Source organism: Homalodisca vitripennis, chromosome 3 (assembly GCF_021130785.1).
Source record: "Homalodisca vitripennis isolate AUS2020 chromosome 3, UT_GWSS_2.1, whole genome shotgun sequence".
NCBI classification, from domain to species: Eukaryota; Metazoa; Arthropoda; class Insecta; order Hemiptera; family Cicadellidae; genus Homalodisca; species Homalodisca vitripennis.
Window position 1 is genome coordinate 140,651,220 of NC_060209.1, and position 18,649 is coordinate 140,669,868.

Sequence of the window (18,649 nt, forward strand, 5' to 3'; positions counted from 1 at the left end):
AATGTCAAAGTCCTGTAATGAGCACTTATAATGCCTCGATTAAATTTCTTTAAAGTTATTTTGAGTCAATTATTTTTAAACGATTCCTATTAGAACATAGCATAAATAAATGTTCTATTGTCTCTTCTACTCCTTGTGTACAGTCTAAGCTTTATTGATTTTAATGTTTTATGTTAATTTCTTTAAGGCAATGAAGAGATATGGCTGTTGGTATCTGGCATTTTTTTCTGATTTATTCTGCGACAGAGATAGCCATTATTCTCGATTGTCGAATCTCAAATCTCGATATATATAACTAGTCGAGTCCCGAGTGTTTATGTCAGTAAGTCAGTTTGTGTTGGTGGAGGTTAAGTTACGCGATTGTTTTGTTTTGAAATCGATATTAAATAATGTGATATAATAATCCTTGCAAAATTCTATTTTGATGTCTTTAAAGATTTGTGTCATTAATATAAGGGATTATAAACCCGTTTTATTGCATCGCATCCAAGGTCTTAACCTAAAATGTACGATTCCGCCAACAAGCTTGAGAAACAAACAACTGAGAATAAGCCTAACGTTGAAGAAATAGATATTTATGCAGACATTCTTACCGACCAGGATGGACATATCAAAAAGGTATTGACTAATAAATATTGTTGTGTAAGGCAAAGGAGCCCAAAACATCTCAGTGCTTCTGTTCTCAGTGTTGTTAAGTATATAAGTTAAATTTAGTTTATGCCAATGGCTAGGTCAACTTTATGTTAAAACTATATAGGCCTATATATAGTTGAAAGTATTGAAAAGGTTAGAATATGCTAACACAAAATAAGTAGGCATACCTTGAAGCAGCCTTATTGCTTTCACTCATTCTGAACAATAATATATATATATATATATATATATATATATATATATATATATATATATATATATATATATATATATATATATATGGTTTTAGGAGGTTTAAATGACTAATAAATTTGTTTTCTATGGCTACAGTATAATAAGAGGCCACCATCACAATAGAATCATAGCCTATTTATGATTATCTAGACTATAGAAACAAAAATGTTGACACGAATTACATTATATAAAAACTATCTAAAACTTATGTTGTGTATCTATAAAATGTAAAAAACAAAACAGCTTTACATTTAGTTACTTTTTACTGTATTTAGGATATAGGGCTTACTATGATTCTATTGTGGTGGTGGCCTCTTATTATACTGCAGCTTTTTCTAATAGTTGAAATGTAAATGTAAACTTTTGGTTATACATATGTACTGTTGTTCTTGTTATCTATGATTTTCTGCGTTATCTGCTCCCGAGGGTAGGGTACGATAAGCGGACCCGGTTTTTATATCGAAAGTGGCAAACGATATTACTCAATTATAACCATCGATATAATCAATCGATACTAATTAATTACTTTGAACAATTAACTTAAACAATCTATATCTACAGCTGTAAACATTTTCTTTTTTTATTTTTTTTTTTATTATTATTTATAAGGGCATAAAACAGGTTATCAATGCCCGTATATAAACATTTTCAAGTTGAAATTTACGTAAGGTAATATTTTAATTTTACATAAGTAACATTATTGAGAATGGCAGTCAATTTTAGAAAACTACACAACATTGCTTTGAAAGGTGATAAGACATGTTTTTCGTGGCTTCAACATGTAGGACTTGTACCGAAAAACCCATTATGTGAAATTTGTGGGAAAGAAATAAATAAATGTAACTGTGAGAGGAGTAAATATGGTCGTCTTCAGTTTTCCTAATTTTGGTTATAATAATTTGTTTGATCACTGTTAATATTAAATTCACATTTTAATTTAAAACATATGTTTGTTGTTGCGGACTACAGACACTTTTATATCGATTGATAGTCTAGGATTTGAGATGCGAATATTAGGTATCAATGATTACATTCTTCGATATAAAAAACCGGGTTCGCTTATCGTACCCTACCCGCTCCCGATAGCATATCTTAGTGTTTTGTGGTCAGTGCAGTACCCTTCACTGCCTTTTCAATAACAATGGCATCTATTAGTAAATTACGTTAACTATAATATAGTTAGTTATTAGTTTTGAAAGTTATTTACATGTGTGATGGTGATTACATGAGAAGTTAAAATATTATGAAATTAATTTACTCCTTTTTAATTGGTCATGGTGTTTTTTCAGAGTGAGAATAACGTTCATTGTGTAATCATGTGCTATTTTAAAATTAAGTAAAATAATTTTTACGTAATTGGAAGTTACCACGTGGTATTTAAGTACATAGGCCTAGTACATAAGTACAAAGTTATAGATGTTAGTTTTGTTTATTTAGTAAATCTATGTTTGTTTTTTACAGTTTAAATTGGCTTGTTGAAAGTTTGATTCAATTTGTATGCATTATTTTCAAATTTATTTTTATCCACACCAGAAACGAGATTAGCTATAAATTTATTCTATTGCTATAAATAAAACAATACAAGGTTTTAGGGTATGAAAATGACAAATAATGAAATTTAAAACATTAAAAACGGAACTACTTTTCTTGCAAGATAGTAGGAAGTTGATGGTTTGATAAATTTACAATATTTGATTTTTCAAGCTTCATTTCCTATAAAGTGATAGTGGCCGGAGGAATTTGTGTTCAGACCATTTAGTGATTTTTTAATGTTAGGTACTACCTCGAGGGATGTTTTTCATATGTCACCATCAGTGCGGGCAGCACCAGATGCCACGCTTTTGGCTAGAGGCACTTGTGTAAAGCTGATATACATGAGCTTAGAGGATTTTTTTATATGGGTCATATTCCCTTGATTTCAGCATTATTTTTTTATGTATACAAAGATGGTGTAATGGCCATGTGAAACCCGTAGAACAATGAAATATTACTCAGAACAAGAAAATTAGTTCCACTTTTAATGTTATATAAACTTTTTATTTGTCATTTCACCCATTGAAACCTTATATTGTTTTGTTCAGCAGGGTGTTAGCAATAGGTTAATAACACAAAACTTGTATTTTGCCATTCTGGCCATTAAGTTCACAGTTACCATTACTTTACCACATTGCCTAAAACCACTTCTAAAACTTTTTTTAAATGGTAGGCCTATAAATTTTAGAAAGAACTTTTAGGTGTTTGCAGACCATATATTGCAAAAAAATTATTAAAGTGTTTTAATTTAGACGTTATATCTCAATTAGTTGATCGATCTAGGGAACTGGGAGGAATTATGGTGTCTAGAGTAGAGGAGGATAACTAAGGAGAGTTAGGTATGAGATGAGGGGTAACTGGGTTGTCAACATACACACAAGAATTTGAGTGGGAAAATTAACCCTTTCAGTGCCAATCCGTACAATGTACAAGAAAAGCCAACTATATGGACATGTTAAAAAAGAATTCTAAACAAATATATAACATAGTTGATATATAACATTGTTGATCAGTAATAATTTTGTTATTTACAGGTGTCTTTACAAAGAACCAGTCCTTAAAAAAAAACATTTAGACAAACATGTTTTTGTCATATTAGTGTTATAAATAAAACTAAATACATGAAGCAGCAGATATTGTTAATCCGTGTCAGCTGTTTACTCAGTTTTGTCATTCACACTCTCTTACGCTCACACGCTCTTAGGTGTATTTTTAGGTTTACATGGATTATTATTAAAAATTAAACATTGTATTAACCTACCAGTGAACATACAGTAGGATGAGTGTTGGAATTTGAGAATGAAGTCTTCTAGTATAGGTTTTGACAACACAGACAGCGATCTGGATTACAACCCTAATTTACCTTAGCATTTAAAAGTAGCAGGTTTAGACTAGATTACTTCTTATTTATAAACTTGTATATAAATAATTTATAAACACAGTTACAGATACAGTGTATTTACAGTTTTTATATTACTTTTTAAAGTGCACCAGTTTTAATAACACAGGCAAAAGTCAAGATTTGCAATATTTCCAAAATCATTTGTAAAAACTTTGTTTTTGAAGATAAATGTTTAATTTTTTGTATATATGTTCAAAACTATGTGGACTTTAAAAAATACTCAATTTTCATTGTGAGGAATTTTTATTGGTTATATTTTTACATTGAACTGAAAAATTTATCATAAAATAAAATGAGGTAAGTAATCTTCTGCTTCTTTTATTTTTTGGCCAAGGATATTTAGTAAGTTAATTTTTTGTGTTTTATTTACAGCATTTCTTTATGAACAAAACAAAAAAGTAACTATTTTTACTAAATAATGAAACTGTGACAGTTTTTGGGAACAGCTAAAAATGTCCAATTGTAGCCTGGTTCTTCTTGCATGTACTGTATATGGAGCATACCTGGCATTTCTTGTAATTTGCCAGGTTTTCTTCCTTCATTGTGTAAAGTTTATTCATAGTTTTCACTTCCATCATGAAGATTATTTATTGTTTTTCCTTTGTTTTCCTGGTTGCTACTGTGTAACTTCTTAGGCATATCAATGTTGCTTTTTCTGATTAGATTTGGTTGCTTAGTCCCACCATAATGTTGCTTAGACCATTTACATAAATGGTCGTTGTTTTCTTGTTGTAGTACTGCTAGTGAGTGATTTTTTTCTGCATATTAAATGTAAAATGTTGTGTTGTTAGTGCACTTCTGCACTAATGGCCATTGCCCTGCTTTATAGATTAATATGCATCCAGGTGAGTTTGTAATAGAGTTTAACATATTCGCGACAACATATTTCTGGACCCTTTTGTTAGCAGTCAAATTTTTCAATAATAATGGCAAAAACCATAATTTTTTTACATTTAACATCTAAGTATAGCGAAAAATGTATGTAGACTTCGCAATTTTGCACAAAAAATGTATTCAATATGTTTTTTCATTGCTTCTCTGTGTATTCCAAGAAGTACTTAAACATTAATTTACCTTAAAAATTAAGCAATTGTGCGCCTGACTGGGTACACGATAGTCTGAGGTATTTATTTAAGCACGAAATCACATTTAACAAACCATCAAGACAGGCAAACAATAAAAAAACAATAAGGAAATGCATTCGGGTACACAACGGCAGTTGTGAAAGATAAGCATGTAATAGAGTACACATTGTCGTGAACATGTTATGCTGCAATTGCATTTTATGAAACAAGCCTTTTGAGAAAATCCCTCCCCTGGATCTGCCACTGTATCAAATAAATACATAATATGGTCAAGTTGGGATGGTACACCAATCAAATGTTTACCATAAAAAAGTGTTCAGCATTGATCTTTAGATAAGGGATAACTGTAGTAAATCTAGATTCTTAAATTGTTTCTTTCACAAACGATATCATTTATCTAGAATTGATTTCTCTGACTAACTGTCTTAAAAAGTTTAATTTAATAAAATTGTTATTGTTTCAGCTCAAAGAAAAGGTGGATACCTTGTATGCAGAAAATAAGAATTTAACTAAACATTTAAACTCATTACAAAAGAAATATGAAGACCTTTTAAAGATAAATGAAGATTTAGAAAAGAAGTATAAGACAGTTAATTACAATGTATCTTCTTTGTATAAAACAGCTCAAGCAGAGATTGAAAGGAAAAACCAAATGATTAAAGACCTCAGGAGAGAGTAAGTTGTTTTGCCATTGTTTATACATAAATGGTTTCAGAAATAATGTAAACTATAAATCTGTTATTTACTGCTTATGTAAGTGTAAGTATGACTACAGTTATGTAATCTGGTGTTAGTAATCTACTATACTCACCCCCGATATATACACTTAAGTACATTAAAAGTCTTTTTACTTTGATATGAATTTGAATTTATAAAACTTCACAACAACATGTGTTTGTATAGTTTACCAGTTTTTCTATTTTTGTTTCTCCAAATCATTCATCAATCACAATACAAAGTTTTATTATGTATTTGAAAGACTGTATATTATTTCACTTCTAAATCACTGACAAATAAGCTATAAAACATATTAAACCGCTGCTTTATAATCACAGTGTCATAGCTGCTCCTGCTTACTTCATTGCCAAGAGAAGAAGAGACTGAGATCGACAGAAATCCTCACTTTTAGTCTCGGACTCAAGCTACTACACTTGAATTTAATATTTTGTTAATACTGTTTATAAAACATGAATTTCTTACTTAATTGTTACAATTTGAATTTATTCAAATATAAAGTTGACTTATCTTTTCTCTATGAATTATTTTATTATTCACTTGCATCATAGTAAACTACGAGACTATATTGTTAGAGTTGATTTGAATGTATCCATCTACCAGTTTACAGCGAACACTATAGAAAATTTGAATTGCGAAATACTGATCTGTAACTAAAGCATTAGTTTGAATCCTGCTCCAACGTCAGCAGCTGGAGTTGGAGTTTCTCTTGAGGTTTGTTTGGTTTGCTGTAAATAGCATTACTTTGAAATAATTTGCATATATGTCCATATTTTTTTTTTTTTTTTTTTTGTTGCAATGTCCATAACAACCAATTTTTTCAGTTTATTTAAAAGTTAGTTGGAATAGGTAATTGTCTTAATTGTATGTGAACAGTTTTGTCCAGATTATGTTAGCTTAATGAGCTGAATTGTCTACATTTTCTCACACTTTTAAGTTTTAATTTTATCTCAGAATTTGTCCTTAAATAGCCTATCTAAAAACTGGAGATTTCATTGGAAAATGGCTGAAAATAATCTTGTGATGAAATAAGTGTTCTCTGTTTAAGCCCATCACATTCTTTGTTTGTTTTAAATGTGAACCAAGAAACCTACCTTCCTTGTTTGAACAAAAATCCCCATATTTTGACCCCAAAGAATTCTGGAAAATAATTTTGAATATCCAAAAATACCCCAAAATCGCACTTTTATATGGATAGGAGTAATTTTTTTAAGATATCAAAATGTAAAGGTTGGTCAAGCCGTACCTCATTTCAAACGTCTATTCACTAACCATTAAAAAAGTTTTAATTTATTTTGCTTCTTGTATACAAGGTGGTCCAAAATATCAAAGTTTGAATTTTTTTACTGTTATCTTGTTAAAAAATTTTGTAAACCCAAATGTTATATCCAATGTTAGCATAGAAGTATTCTTTTTAAATATATGTTACAGCACATTTACAATTTTTTTTAGTTCAATTTTAGGATATATTCCAAACTCGTAAATCCTAAAAAATTCAAATAGGAAGGTATGACTTTTATTACACCTATCAATTTTTCTCTTAAAAACTAAAATTTGTTTATATAAAACTTTGCTGTGTATGTTGAGAAATGGCACCAGAAATACTAATTTTTATGACTTTGCAGTACAGTATTTTGAACTCCTGCTGTTGGTTGTTAGTAAATGTTTTGTTTTTTTTTATATTTTTTACCTCTTTTAAAACTGTTTCTCTGTTAGATAATGTAATTTAAATAATAATTATTATTATAGATTTTAACTATTTCGGTCCAACAATTATATTTTTCAACTAACCTTATTTACAGATGTTTTAACTGTAATCCGTTGTTTTTCAAACAGAGTTCAACCCTAGAACTGAAGTTTTCTGCAACCCTTAGATCTCTTCTCCGTTTATTGATTGAATAGCAGCTCTGATTCTTTCGTCATCTCAAGTCATGGCTTTGATGCTTAAAACAAGTCTTTTAACCTTCCCCATAAGTAGTAGTCCATGCACGTTAGATCCAGGGGTCTGGGTGGGTACCTCTGGTTCACCTCTAATCCATTTTTGAGGATATTCCCCATCCAGAGATTGTCACACCTCATCAGAGTAGTGGGCAGGCATCCCACTGTAAATAAACCACATTTTTTGGATTGTTTATTCAGGAATATTCAACAGTGAATTAGACAAGTAATCGATGATGAAGTTGTTGTAAATATTTCATTCAAGTGTTATTTTTTTTTAAAGGGTCAACAATTTAGTTACTAATAATACCCCATCAAGTATTGGGGTCCAGTACCTTTGGTTGACTACCTCTCGCATCTACAGGGGATTCTAAAAAGCCCAGAACCTGTTGTTACAGTTCGCTTCTCCATAAGTTGTTTCGTCACACCATAAAATCTTGTGAAAAAAATATTAATTTTCATCCATTTTATCACAGGCCCACATAGAACAGTTCATTCTTAAAAGGTTATTGTCCTTAAAAATGCTTAGTACTGATCTTTAGCAAATTCCTGCATTGGTAGCCACTCTTCTAGATGAGTCACATGGATTGAGCGAAACCGCAGCCAAAAATTCTTGTGCCCTATCATCCTTTACAGGACGAGGGAGCTTCTTCCCTTTTGTTGTGATCTGGTTGTACATTTCCAGTTTTACGGACACAACTAGCAAGTCTTTGGAAAACTTTTTGCAAATGATGTTCACGGTCCAAGTAACGCTGAGTGTACAGAGCAGCAACAGCCGTGTAATTCTGTAAACATTCATCTAATACCATTAACATCGAGAAAGCTTCCTCATTGGAGAATGACATATTTGACAGACAACAATACATGTCTTCACGGACACGGCAACAAACTATCTGACTAACTAAAAGAAATGAAATTTGAAAAGACATGATTATTATCTTTTACCATTTTTCCCAAATTTGTTCAAAAAGGTTCAGTAGTTGTTGAATATAAACTTGTCCATACTGGTAGAAAGTAACTGAGCTATAGAAACACATGTTTATACTAATTAAAAGCAGGTTAAAACATAGGTAGCATTGCTATTTGGTTTATTATCAAACAAATCCATTACCACACATTATTACTAGTTAAATAGTAATCAACATTTAAATTTCATAGGAATTTGCACTTTTAGTATATTGTACCTCTTATATACTGAAATTGTTAAAAACAAGTGGTAGACGCCTTTTAATACCTGAAGGCAAAGGTAGGAGAACACAATGGCATACTAAATGCAACAAAAATTGGTATTCTGGTACCATTTCTCCAAGATCCAACATCCAAGATAAAGCCAAACTTTAAATACAAAAAAATTTGGTTTTTAAGAAAGCTTATTGGTAGATGTAACGAAAGTCATACCTTGCGATTTGACTTTTTTAGGAATTATAAGTTGGAAATATCCTAAATTAGAACTATTAAAAAATGTGTGTACAAGTGTAGGTCGACAGCAAAAATGTTGCTTTTCATAGTAAAATATAATTGACCAATATCTCAAAATAATAACTATGCAGATAAGTCACTTTTAATTTAAATTGGACTGTTATTTGATCATATCACATGTTAAAAAGGTTGCGTGTAAAAGTGCTAGAAAATAAGAGTGAATCTTATTTTACTGGCTGTATCTGAAATGGAAAAAGTAAAAGTAATTTTATATTTTTAATAAAATGTATGTAGTAAAACAAATAATATAATTTAACCTCAATTAAATTAAGAGAGATTACCCTTATTGTATTCTGTGACATAACCACGAAATGATTACAGTGTGGTCACAATTTGTTCTGTTGTTATAATTTTAAAGTGGTGGTATAATTTTATCATAGCTTAACTGGTGTCTTACCTTTTTTACACTGCTATTCACAAAACTATCTTGGGATTATTATTAAAAGTCCATGTGTTATTCTTGAAATTGATTTTTGAGTGTGTAATTAGATTACATCTACAATTGAGTCAGAGGTGATTAAAAAAAATTTTGTATATTAAATGTGAAATATTAATTTTATATTATATATTCTTTGGCTAGTTTTAATACTTCATAGTTGTTTCTCTTCTTGCAGGCAAGACAACCTTGTGTTCCGAAAAACAAGAACATCTCAAGCAGTAGAGAGAGCACGAAGAGTTATTGGAAAGTCACCCAAGAAGTGTAGAACTCATAAGAAGATTGATAATCATGAAGAAAATGTTCACAAGGAAGTGAAAGAATCAATCTTAACTCCTCAAGAGACATTAATAACTAGTACAGAACAGAAAATAGAACAAGCTGGTGCAGAAAATTCAGATAGTGAAAGATTTATGGTTTCAGAATTTCCTCCTCAAGAGACATTAATGACTACTACAGAACAGCAAATTGAACAAGGTGATGAAAAGAATGTTAATAGTATAAATTGTATTTCATCAGAAGTAAGTAATTTGAACAATATTAGTAATATTCCTCCTCCTATGCAAGGTCCTCAAAATGCTTATTCAAAAAGGTTGTATAAAAAGCTTTATGGTGTAAGCCCTCCAAAACCTCTAAACTCAGTTCGCCCAAGTAATTCATCAGAAAAACTAACAGAGATTGCCAAAAATGACATATCACCTGAAGTAATTGCATCAAATAAAACATGCAATCCTTTAAATAAAACAATCTCAGAAGATGAATTAATAACTACTGAAAATGCAGCTCATGAGGATAGCAAACTTCCATGTATAGCTCTAAAATTGAAAGAAGAAGTGAAGGAGTTCATAAAATTGGGTTCAATTACTTCAAATAAATCATCAACTCCAACCAATGCTGTTAACAAAATACATCCAATTAATAAAACAAATGTATCTCCTTCTAAAAATGAACAAACAAAGCAGAATATTACGAGGTCTTTATCTTCACAGCAGTTAATACTTCAATGTGATCTGAGAACACAGAACAATTTGAAAGGAAAAATACCTTCACCAAATTCAGTGTCAATAAATGAAACTATTGAAAATATCTTAAAAAATCACAAAGCAGGTCTTTATAATAATAGTGCAGTACAGACCAGTGAAAAACAAATTACATCACCAAATAATACAAATTGTAAATTACTGACAAATCCTGAACCTGATAATGAAATTCTTGACAAAAAAGAAAATACAGCAAATTCTAAAGTTTCACAGAAACTCCAAGAAAAGGGAGAAGAAAATAAACGCAATCGTTTATTGGAAAACTTGAATAAAAGAATGTCAAACAAACCTTTAATATCCCCTGTGACTTTTGGGAAATTGGTGACTTCAGCTTCATTCCCACAGAATACTACTACAAGTAGTAATTCAGAAATGGTTTCATCTGGAAAAGAACAGACTGATATATCACGAAAGCGTAAGCTTAGTGAAGTGTCACACCCTTTAGAAGATACTTTATTACATCAATCTCAAAAATCTAAACTTGCAAAAGGCACAAAGACTGGCAGAAAACCCAAATTTCTTCATTCTTTGTTTGGCGAAAGTCCGTTAAAATCACAAAGTCCAGATAAAAAACCTGCAGTTAATGTGGAAGATAAATCAAATGAAGAGTTCAAAAGCACCTCAGTGATTAATAATCCTGACTCTCCGATATTCCCAAGCAGTCCCTCACTAGACAGTGACAGTCCAGAAGATCTAATCATTGATAGCACTGCTTGCTCTGTTAACACTTCTCCCAGGGTATCAGAGATTAGCCAGAAGGAGGATGAAGAAAAAAAGAACAATTTAGATATTACCAAAGATCTGTTTAGAGTAAGTGCAGATTCTAAGCTTGTACAAGAAACCAATAATTGTGAGAATGATGACAGTTCCGTTGCAGAGATAAAAACCCTTGATAAAGACAGAGAAATAAAATATAAGGGTGAAAAGAATCAAAATGCAGGCAGTGACCTAGAAATGAATGTAAAGGGAAACATAGAGTTAAATATTGAGAACAAAGATCTCAAGTGTAAAGGTAACATTGCCTTTTATAAAAATTGTCCAGATGACAAAGAGAAAGAAACTCCTTGCTTACCAGATTTATCAGAGTGTTTGTCACTTGATAACACCAACCAAATACCACATAAATCTATCCCTGTTTCTAGAAATACTGCACCAAGTGTAAAGCTTGAAAACTGCTTACCTATAAATATTGTACAGAAAGCTGAGTCTACTGAAATTAGCTTTGAATCTGCACGCTTGAATCCAGGTGCCAATTCTGAGAAATCTCAACTAAATAACAATAAGATTGATAATGATTCTAATACGCAGAGATTCATTCCATCACCACCCCAATTAACATTGGTTTCCGCATTTAGACATTCAGAAAATAGTGTATTCAATATTACTGAAGACACTGTGGGATTTGTATCAGCGCTAACTCGAGTAAGGGATATTTCACCTTTAAGAACACCAGATAAAAAGAATAAGTTACCAGCAGCCCTGAACATTCCACACAAAGAATTAAAACAAATGCATGTTATAAAGAATGATTCCTCAGAGCTTTCAAAAACCACTCATCTAGATGTCCAAACTATTAAAACTGTAGGAATTTATCAAGGAGAAAGAAGTGATAATGGCACTAAACAAACAAATTTGCTCACATCTAGTGAATCGCTAAAACATATTGAACAGGTTACAATAAACTATGATGCTGTTGAAAATGAAGGTGAAAACAATGGCTGTGATTCTCTCAATCACATATTGGATCAAAAACATACTGAGGTACAAAGTTATGGTAGTTCTGATGAGAAAAGTATTAATAAAGATACTACAACTGATAATGAAAGAACAGTGATTACTAACCAACAGAATGAGTTTAAGAGAAATAGACCTGTAAAACGTATAATGTTGCAAACTAAAAGCAAAATTGAAGTTTTAGCTACTCATAACAAAGAAAATGTGAAAAATAAATTATTAGGTCATACAACTTCACAAGAATCTATCTCTAGAAATAACAATAATCCAGAGGAGACAAAAACTATAAAACATAAGGAGCAATCTGATGAAACATCACCTGTTACAATAGAAAAGCTAATCCCTCCAAATGTTGGAAAGTTTGAAAGTAAATGTGCAGAAAAACCCCATGTACTATTAAAATCAAAACAGTCTATGGTTTATAATCAAGTCCATATAGCTGCTTCAGACAGTTCAGGAAATATAAGTAAAACTGGTGATGTAAAGCAAACTGAAAATGCAACTACTAAGACAAAACTTGCATTGTCTTCAGTTTCATCTCCTCTTGAAACTTTAAAAAGCGAAAAGAACATTTTTAAAAGAAGTGAAAGCTTAAAAATGATGCCCAAACCAATTCCTAAAGTAAACTATGATGTTTTAAGTAAAACAACTAATGCAAAAATAAATTTAACAAATAATTATGTATCAACAAAAAGCAAAATAAATACACAATTACTTAATGAAAAAAATAGAAAAAATCCCAAAATTAAGAAATCTGATGAATTAAGTAAAAGAAATATAAACTCAATTAAAGAAGACAAATCTAATGAAAATAGTACATTGCAACAATCAGGTGGGAAATTTCATTTAGGAAGTAAACAAATCCAGAATATTACTGAATCAAAATTAAGAGAAAATAATGTTAAATCTTGTATTAACGACTCTCCAACTAATAAAAAAGATCTATTTACAGTACACAATGACACAAAGCTTAAGAAAATTAATGAAGGAAGAAATGAAAATACAAAACCTCTTCAAATTGCCCATAAAATTGAAACTGACGATTTAGATCAAATACCTCACATTGCTCACATTAACAAAAAAGTGCGTGTAAGTAAATACAAAAGTACAAACGAAGTTAAACAAACCTTGTTACAAGAAGTTCCTGATAGAAAAGATGAAAAAGTTTCTTTGAATTCAGGAAATGATGGGTTCGAAAACAAAGATTCACTGTTAACACCAACTAAAAAGATGGAAACTGTAAACCATTCAGTATGCAAGACACCTTCTTCAGATGTTAGGAAGCATAGAAGTACAGTGAACTCAAGTCCAGAGTTTTCCAGTCAAAAAAAAATAAATGAAAGTCCAGTTCATGAAAATTCTAGAAGACCAGGATGTGAGAATTCTGATCAGTCCAAAGATGTAAGTTCAAGGTATGTGAATAAACATGACCGGAAAAACACCTATATTCATCCAAATGATTCTAGAAAAAGAGATTCATACCACAGCAGAAGTCCGAGAAATAGGTCTAATCATCATCGTAGATCTCCAAGTAACAGTCCAGATCAAAATTATTCAAGACATCATACACACATATCTAGGACTAGAAGTTCTCATCGTTCCAGAAGATCAAGAAGTTATAGTCCTCGTGTATACAAGCGAAGTAAATCTAAACAGTATTATCAAGAACGTAAACCAAGGAAGGGCAATAGAAGCAATCACTGGAAAAGGACTAGAAGTAGAAGTCCTCATCGATCTCGTTGTAGATGGTCAAGAAGCAGAAGCCCTATAAGAATTAATCATGAGATTGATACCAGAGTGAGGGAAATAAGACCTCCTAATGAAGAGAAATTAAAAGAGAGAACCACAATGGAAAATACCACTAACCAGAATCATATAGAAGCACCGAATGCATCTGGAAATGAAAATAGCTATAATGAAGAATTGGAACTTTTAAAAAAAGAATTGAAACTTTTAAAAAGTAAACTAATCGAAAATAAAACGTCCACTTCCGAGTCTTTATCAACAGCAGAGCTAGTAGCTGGCTCTGATTCAGAAGGAGTCAAAAAATTGCTTGTGGAGCCTACAGAACAATTAAACAAGTCTTCAGAAAATGAAGAGGAAGAATCTAGGAGACACAACAATTCATCTGGAAATGAACATGTTGTCGAGAGTTTGAATCATAGCAACCCTGAGGTGAGTTCAAACCATAGCTGTACAGCTCAGGCGATGGTGGCGGAACCCTCTCCTCTAAATAATAAACCTATGAAAATTATAAAAATACACAGGAGGAGAGTAAGGACCTTGGGGGACTCTGATGTCAGTGTTGTTTCCTCATCAAACACCATGGACAGGACAGGAATTAGTGACTCTTTGACTGCCTCTAAAGGCTCTTGAGTTTTTATAGTATAAGACTTTAGTTGTAATTTACAGTGTGTTTAAAATGTGACTGCTAGAATCTTGTTTGTGTTTAATAATTGTTGGAAATAAGCTGCCATATTTAAAATCGGTATAAAAATACACCATGTACCTAATACAGTGCAATTCTTGTTCCCAAACAGTCGTCAAAACATTCCGAACGCAATATAAAAAACCATGATTGTTTATATAATGAATGTTTTTTTTAATTTCTACACATTTGTACTGCATAAAATTTGAATTTTGTAAAATATGTGCTTATACTTAAACCAAATATTTTTGTAAATATTTAGGATTGTAAATTTTAATAACTAGATGTAGATCAAAGAGATATTTAATTTAGTTACCTAATTCAGAAGTACCTAATCTACATGTATTTGTACTTGGCTTTCTGATATTCACTTTTATTGTTCAGTTATATTGTCTGGTTGTGTTTGGTAGACCTAGTATCGATATATTTATTACAGAAGAATATAAGAATAGTTTATATTAAGCAGAAATTTCCAAAATGTGCATATAAGTTTGTGCAAGTTTTTACATTTGTTCAATGAAACAGTTTTACTACAACTTGTTATTTTGGCAGTTTTGAGGCAAGTTCTAGTGGGCCATTGTGTGACAGAAGATCAAGTCTGTGTACTGGTACAGCAAAGTTATGAGAGAATGTTTCATTTAATACATAAAAATATCCATTAATTACTCAGTTATTAAATCCATTAATCCTCGTTCAGATTAATGATCATCACTCCTCAGATTTTACACTAGAAAACTAGATGTTGAGTACACTCATTCTCACATTAGTGTATTGTGACAAGGTATCAATATTCCATTAGAAAAAGCTAATTACGAGCCAATATCATTGATATTCTTGTTGTTTGTCAGTGGTGCCTTAACATATTAGCAATATGTAAAGTTGTGATTATATTGCCATTTTTCAAAAGGCTCCACCAGTTTGGTTCACTTGTATAGATTATGTGTACTTAAATAATTTATATTATTTTAGTCTATATTTATTATTATTATTATTATTGTATAATTTATATACACTTAAAATAAATAGTCAATTAAATTTATTTTTATCTTTTAGACTTGTGATGGTTTATTTAGTGTTAATATTCAGTTTCAAAAGTAAAAGGTGTAATGTTTCCAAATTCGCTGAAAAATATTTAAAGATTCCTCAGAGTTATTTCTTTTCTTTTCCCTATTATTCTTCTTGTGATAGATTTTTTTTGCATTATGAGTTTGGAATCATGCATAAAGTTGACTTTATCCTTAACACCTTCACTGGATTAGTACTGAGTGATCCTGAGTCCTTGCAACAATACACTAAGCACTAAGGTGTCTGCTGCAGTCAACATGTTAATAGAAATTTCATTACTTTGTTGTTGAACAAAAACATTTGTTTACATTTTTCAACCTATCTTACTTATATGAACAGTTTATTCTAATTGCTACCACCGTTGTGCTTATGTTTAGTGTTACCTGACGATACACTGGCTATTATGTGGTAAATCAACATTTTACTTTTCTTTGTTAATCATATAGTATTTGTATTTGGTATTCATAAAAAGAAATGTCTTTTTATTAAATGGAACTTTGGTTACCAAACAGCACAGTGTCTAATATTTGGGAATGTGAACAGTTTTCTACTCCAAGCACTGGTATAGAAATATAATAAATTAAAAGAGTGATTACTGTTTTGTATTGTAAGCCATGGTAATGTAGCATAAAATTCTTTATGTTAACTGTAGGATTTCTTATCTTAAATGTTGCTGTAGAGTATATTGTTTTGGAAATGTAATGTACGTGTTACTACTATGAAATTATAAAAAAACACCTTAATACATACTTTTACTGACATAGTTTATAGTAAGTTATGGAATCACTCACAATATTAGATGCTGTGCTTCTTCTATGTGAAAGTGTTAATCCCTTAACAGTTTTCTTATTGTACCTTAAACTAGGTTGTTTTGCTGAATTATTTTGCTGGTTTTTTTTTACAAAGAGGTTTATTTTTTTACAGAGTGATTTATAGAGTTACTTACATTTAGTATACTTTTTTATGCATAAATTATTTTTAGTAGCTTTTTTGTTATTTTTTTATATACTGTCCACTAAATCATTTTCACTATTTATGTCCATGTAATCATCATGCAAATAAAGCCAATTTTCTATTTGTGCATTGGAGATTTCCATGGTAAAATAAACACTAAATAAACCCATAAAATACTGAGTCATGCAACAACAACATTTTGTAGCTGTTTGCACTGTGTGACTACAGTGAATTCATCAAGGTGCAAACATTCCCAGACTGATGACCAAGGAAGTGCTGACATCTAGTAGAAATCGCCAGAACTACTTGCACGGCCCATGGTTGTCATAGAAATGCTTCTTGTGCAATATTATGGCAGATAACAGAATAAAACAGGAACAATTTAACAATGCATAATATTGTGTTAGTGACACACTTGTTCGCAATCGTCATTAATGTAATACTGCATTAAAAACCCGTGAAGGGGTTAACATTGCGTACTATAAATAGAGTAAAGTTGACATTAAAAGCTTTCACAGCTTACAGTAAGTTGTGGAACTGTTCTCGATTATTACAATAGGTACATTTTGGCAAGAGGGTCAAAATGTTAAAAGCTATCATAAAAGGTGCAGATTTAACTGGATGCAGGATTCCAAAAGTAATTTTGTAATGGCCCTTGACCCAATGACTTTAAAATGTTTCGTATGTTTAAAACAGGAGACTAGTATTATAGGCTTTAAATCAATCGTTTTTGAAAAGTGTGTATCTAAAATATATTTCAAATAGTTACAGATAAAATTATTATATGTATTATATAATAAATAATTATTCACTGTGTTATTTAGTACTCTATGACCATTGCTAGATTTATTTTTTTTACTTGTAAATATAGTTATTTCATAGTTTTAAAATTGTGTTTCATTTTCCAATATCCTTGTCTTTTATTGTTTTATGCATGCTATTTTTATTCAAACACCTCTCTATATGGTTTTTTCAGCATGAAATTAAAATTTTTGTTATGTTACAAAACAAAGAGAATTGCCTCACACGGAGAACAAAAACAATAACCAGACAAAATAGCTTTAGGAATTTTCTTGTAAAATTGCATTTTTAGAGTTACCTGGATCCTACAAAAGGTTTTAAGTATAAATATAAGATAGATCTGGATTGCTTTGGATAGAAAAATAAATATAATTGGATTTATCTGAATTTAAAAAAAAGATTATTTTTGTCAAAAAAATCCTTAATTTTCTTAGACCAAAATATGATGAAATTTCAATATTCTCAAGCTTCTGACCAGAAAACAAAACATTTGAATCATCAGCATAGACATACGGCACCATCCAACCCCTCCATCACCCCTGGCAAACCTCCCATATAACATAAAAACAATAGAGGTCCCAGGATAGACCCCTGGAGCACACCATGCCGCAGTGTCTGAAGCTGTGATCTATGAGCCCTCATATACTGACTTTTATTCTGAAAAATGGTTTCTTCTATTTCTACATATTGTTTTCTGTTTGTTAAATAGGAATCAAACCATGTTTGCTCCTTTCCATATACCTAAGCTTTTTAATTTTCTTATAAACTTTACATGACAAGACACTATCAAATGCTCTGGTAAGATCTAAACAAATTCCGATTACTTTTTCTCTTTTATCGACTGAGTCAATAAGGACTGGATAAATTCTATAGTGACTGTTATTGTTGATTTTCCACAACGAAAGCCATGTTGTTGTTTGTCCATCAGATCATTAGACTTTAGGTGTTTAAAAAGCTGATCATAAAACCACTTTTTCAAATATCTTTGACAAAATTTGGAGTAATGACACTGGCCTATAGAATGCTGGATTAGTCACATCACCTTTTTTAAAGAGAGGAATCACTTTTTTAAAATATCAGGAAATATTCCTAAATTAAAGAAGAATTGATTACATGGACAAGAGATTTTGA

At 30.8% G+C, this 18,649-nt stretch overlaps 1 protein-coding gene across 1 annotated transcript; it reads left to right on the forward strand.

Moving 5' to 3' along the window:
• The first annotated feature begins 284 nt into the window (after positions 1-284).
• Positions 285-17,607, forward strand: LOC124357596 (probable serine/threonine-protein kinase DDB_G0282963). The gene is made up of 3 exons (XM_046809517.1): positions 285-618; positions 5,372-5,583; positions 9,675-17,607. The coding sequence occupies exons 1-3, from the start codon at positions 505-507 to the stop codon at positions 14,644-14,646; spliced, it is 5,298 nt and encodes a 1,765-aa protein (XP_046665473.1). The 5' UTR covers positions 285-504; the 3' UTR covers positions 14,647-17,607.
• Positions 17,608-18,649: the final 1,042 nt, after the last annotated feature.

Bases quoted from the DNA above. Each gene is read 5' to 3' on its own strand.
- LOC124357596 (XM_046809517.1), top strand. From the start codon at position 505: ATGTACGATTCCGCCAACAAGCTTGAGAAACAAACAACTGAGAATAAG. The intron at 619-5,371 runs GTATTGACTAAT...TTATTGTTTCAG, and splicing joins AGGATGGACATATCAAAAAG to CTCAAAGAAAAGGTGGATAC. The intron at 5,584-9,674 runs GTAAGTTGTTTT...CTCTTCTTGCAG, and splicing joins ATTAAAGACCTCAGGAGAGA to GCAAGACAACCTTGTGTTCC.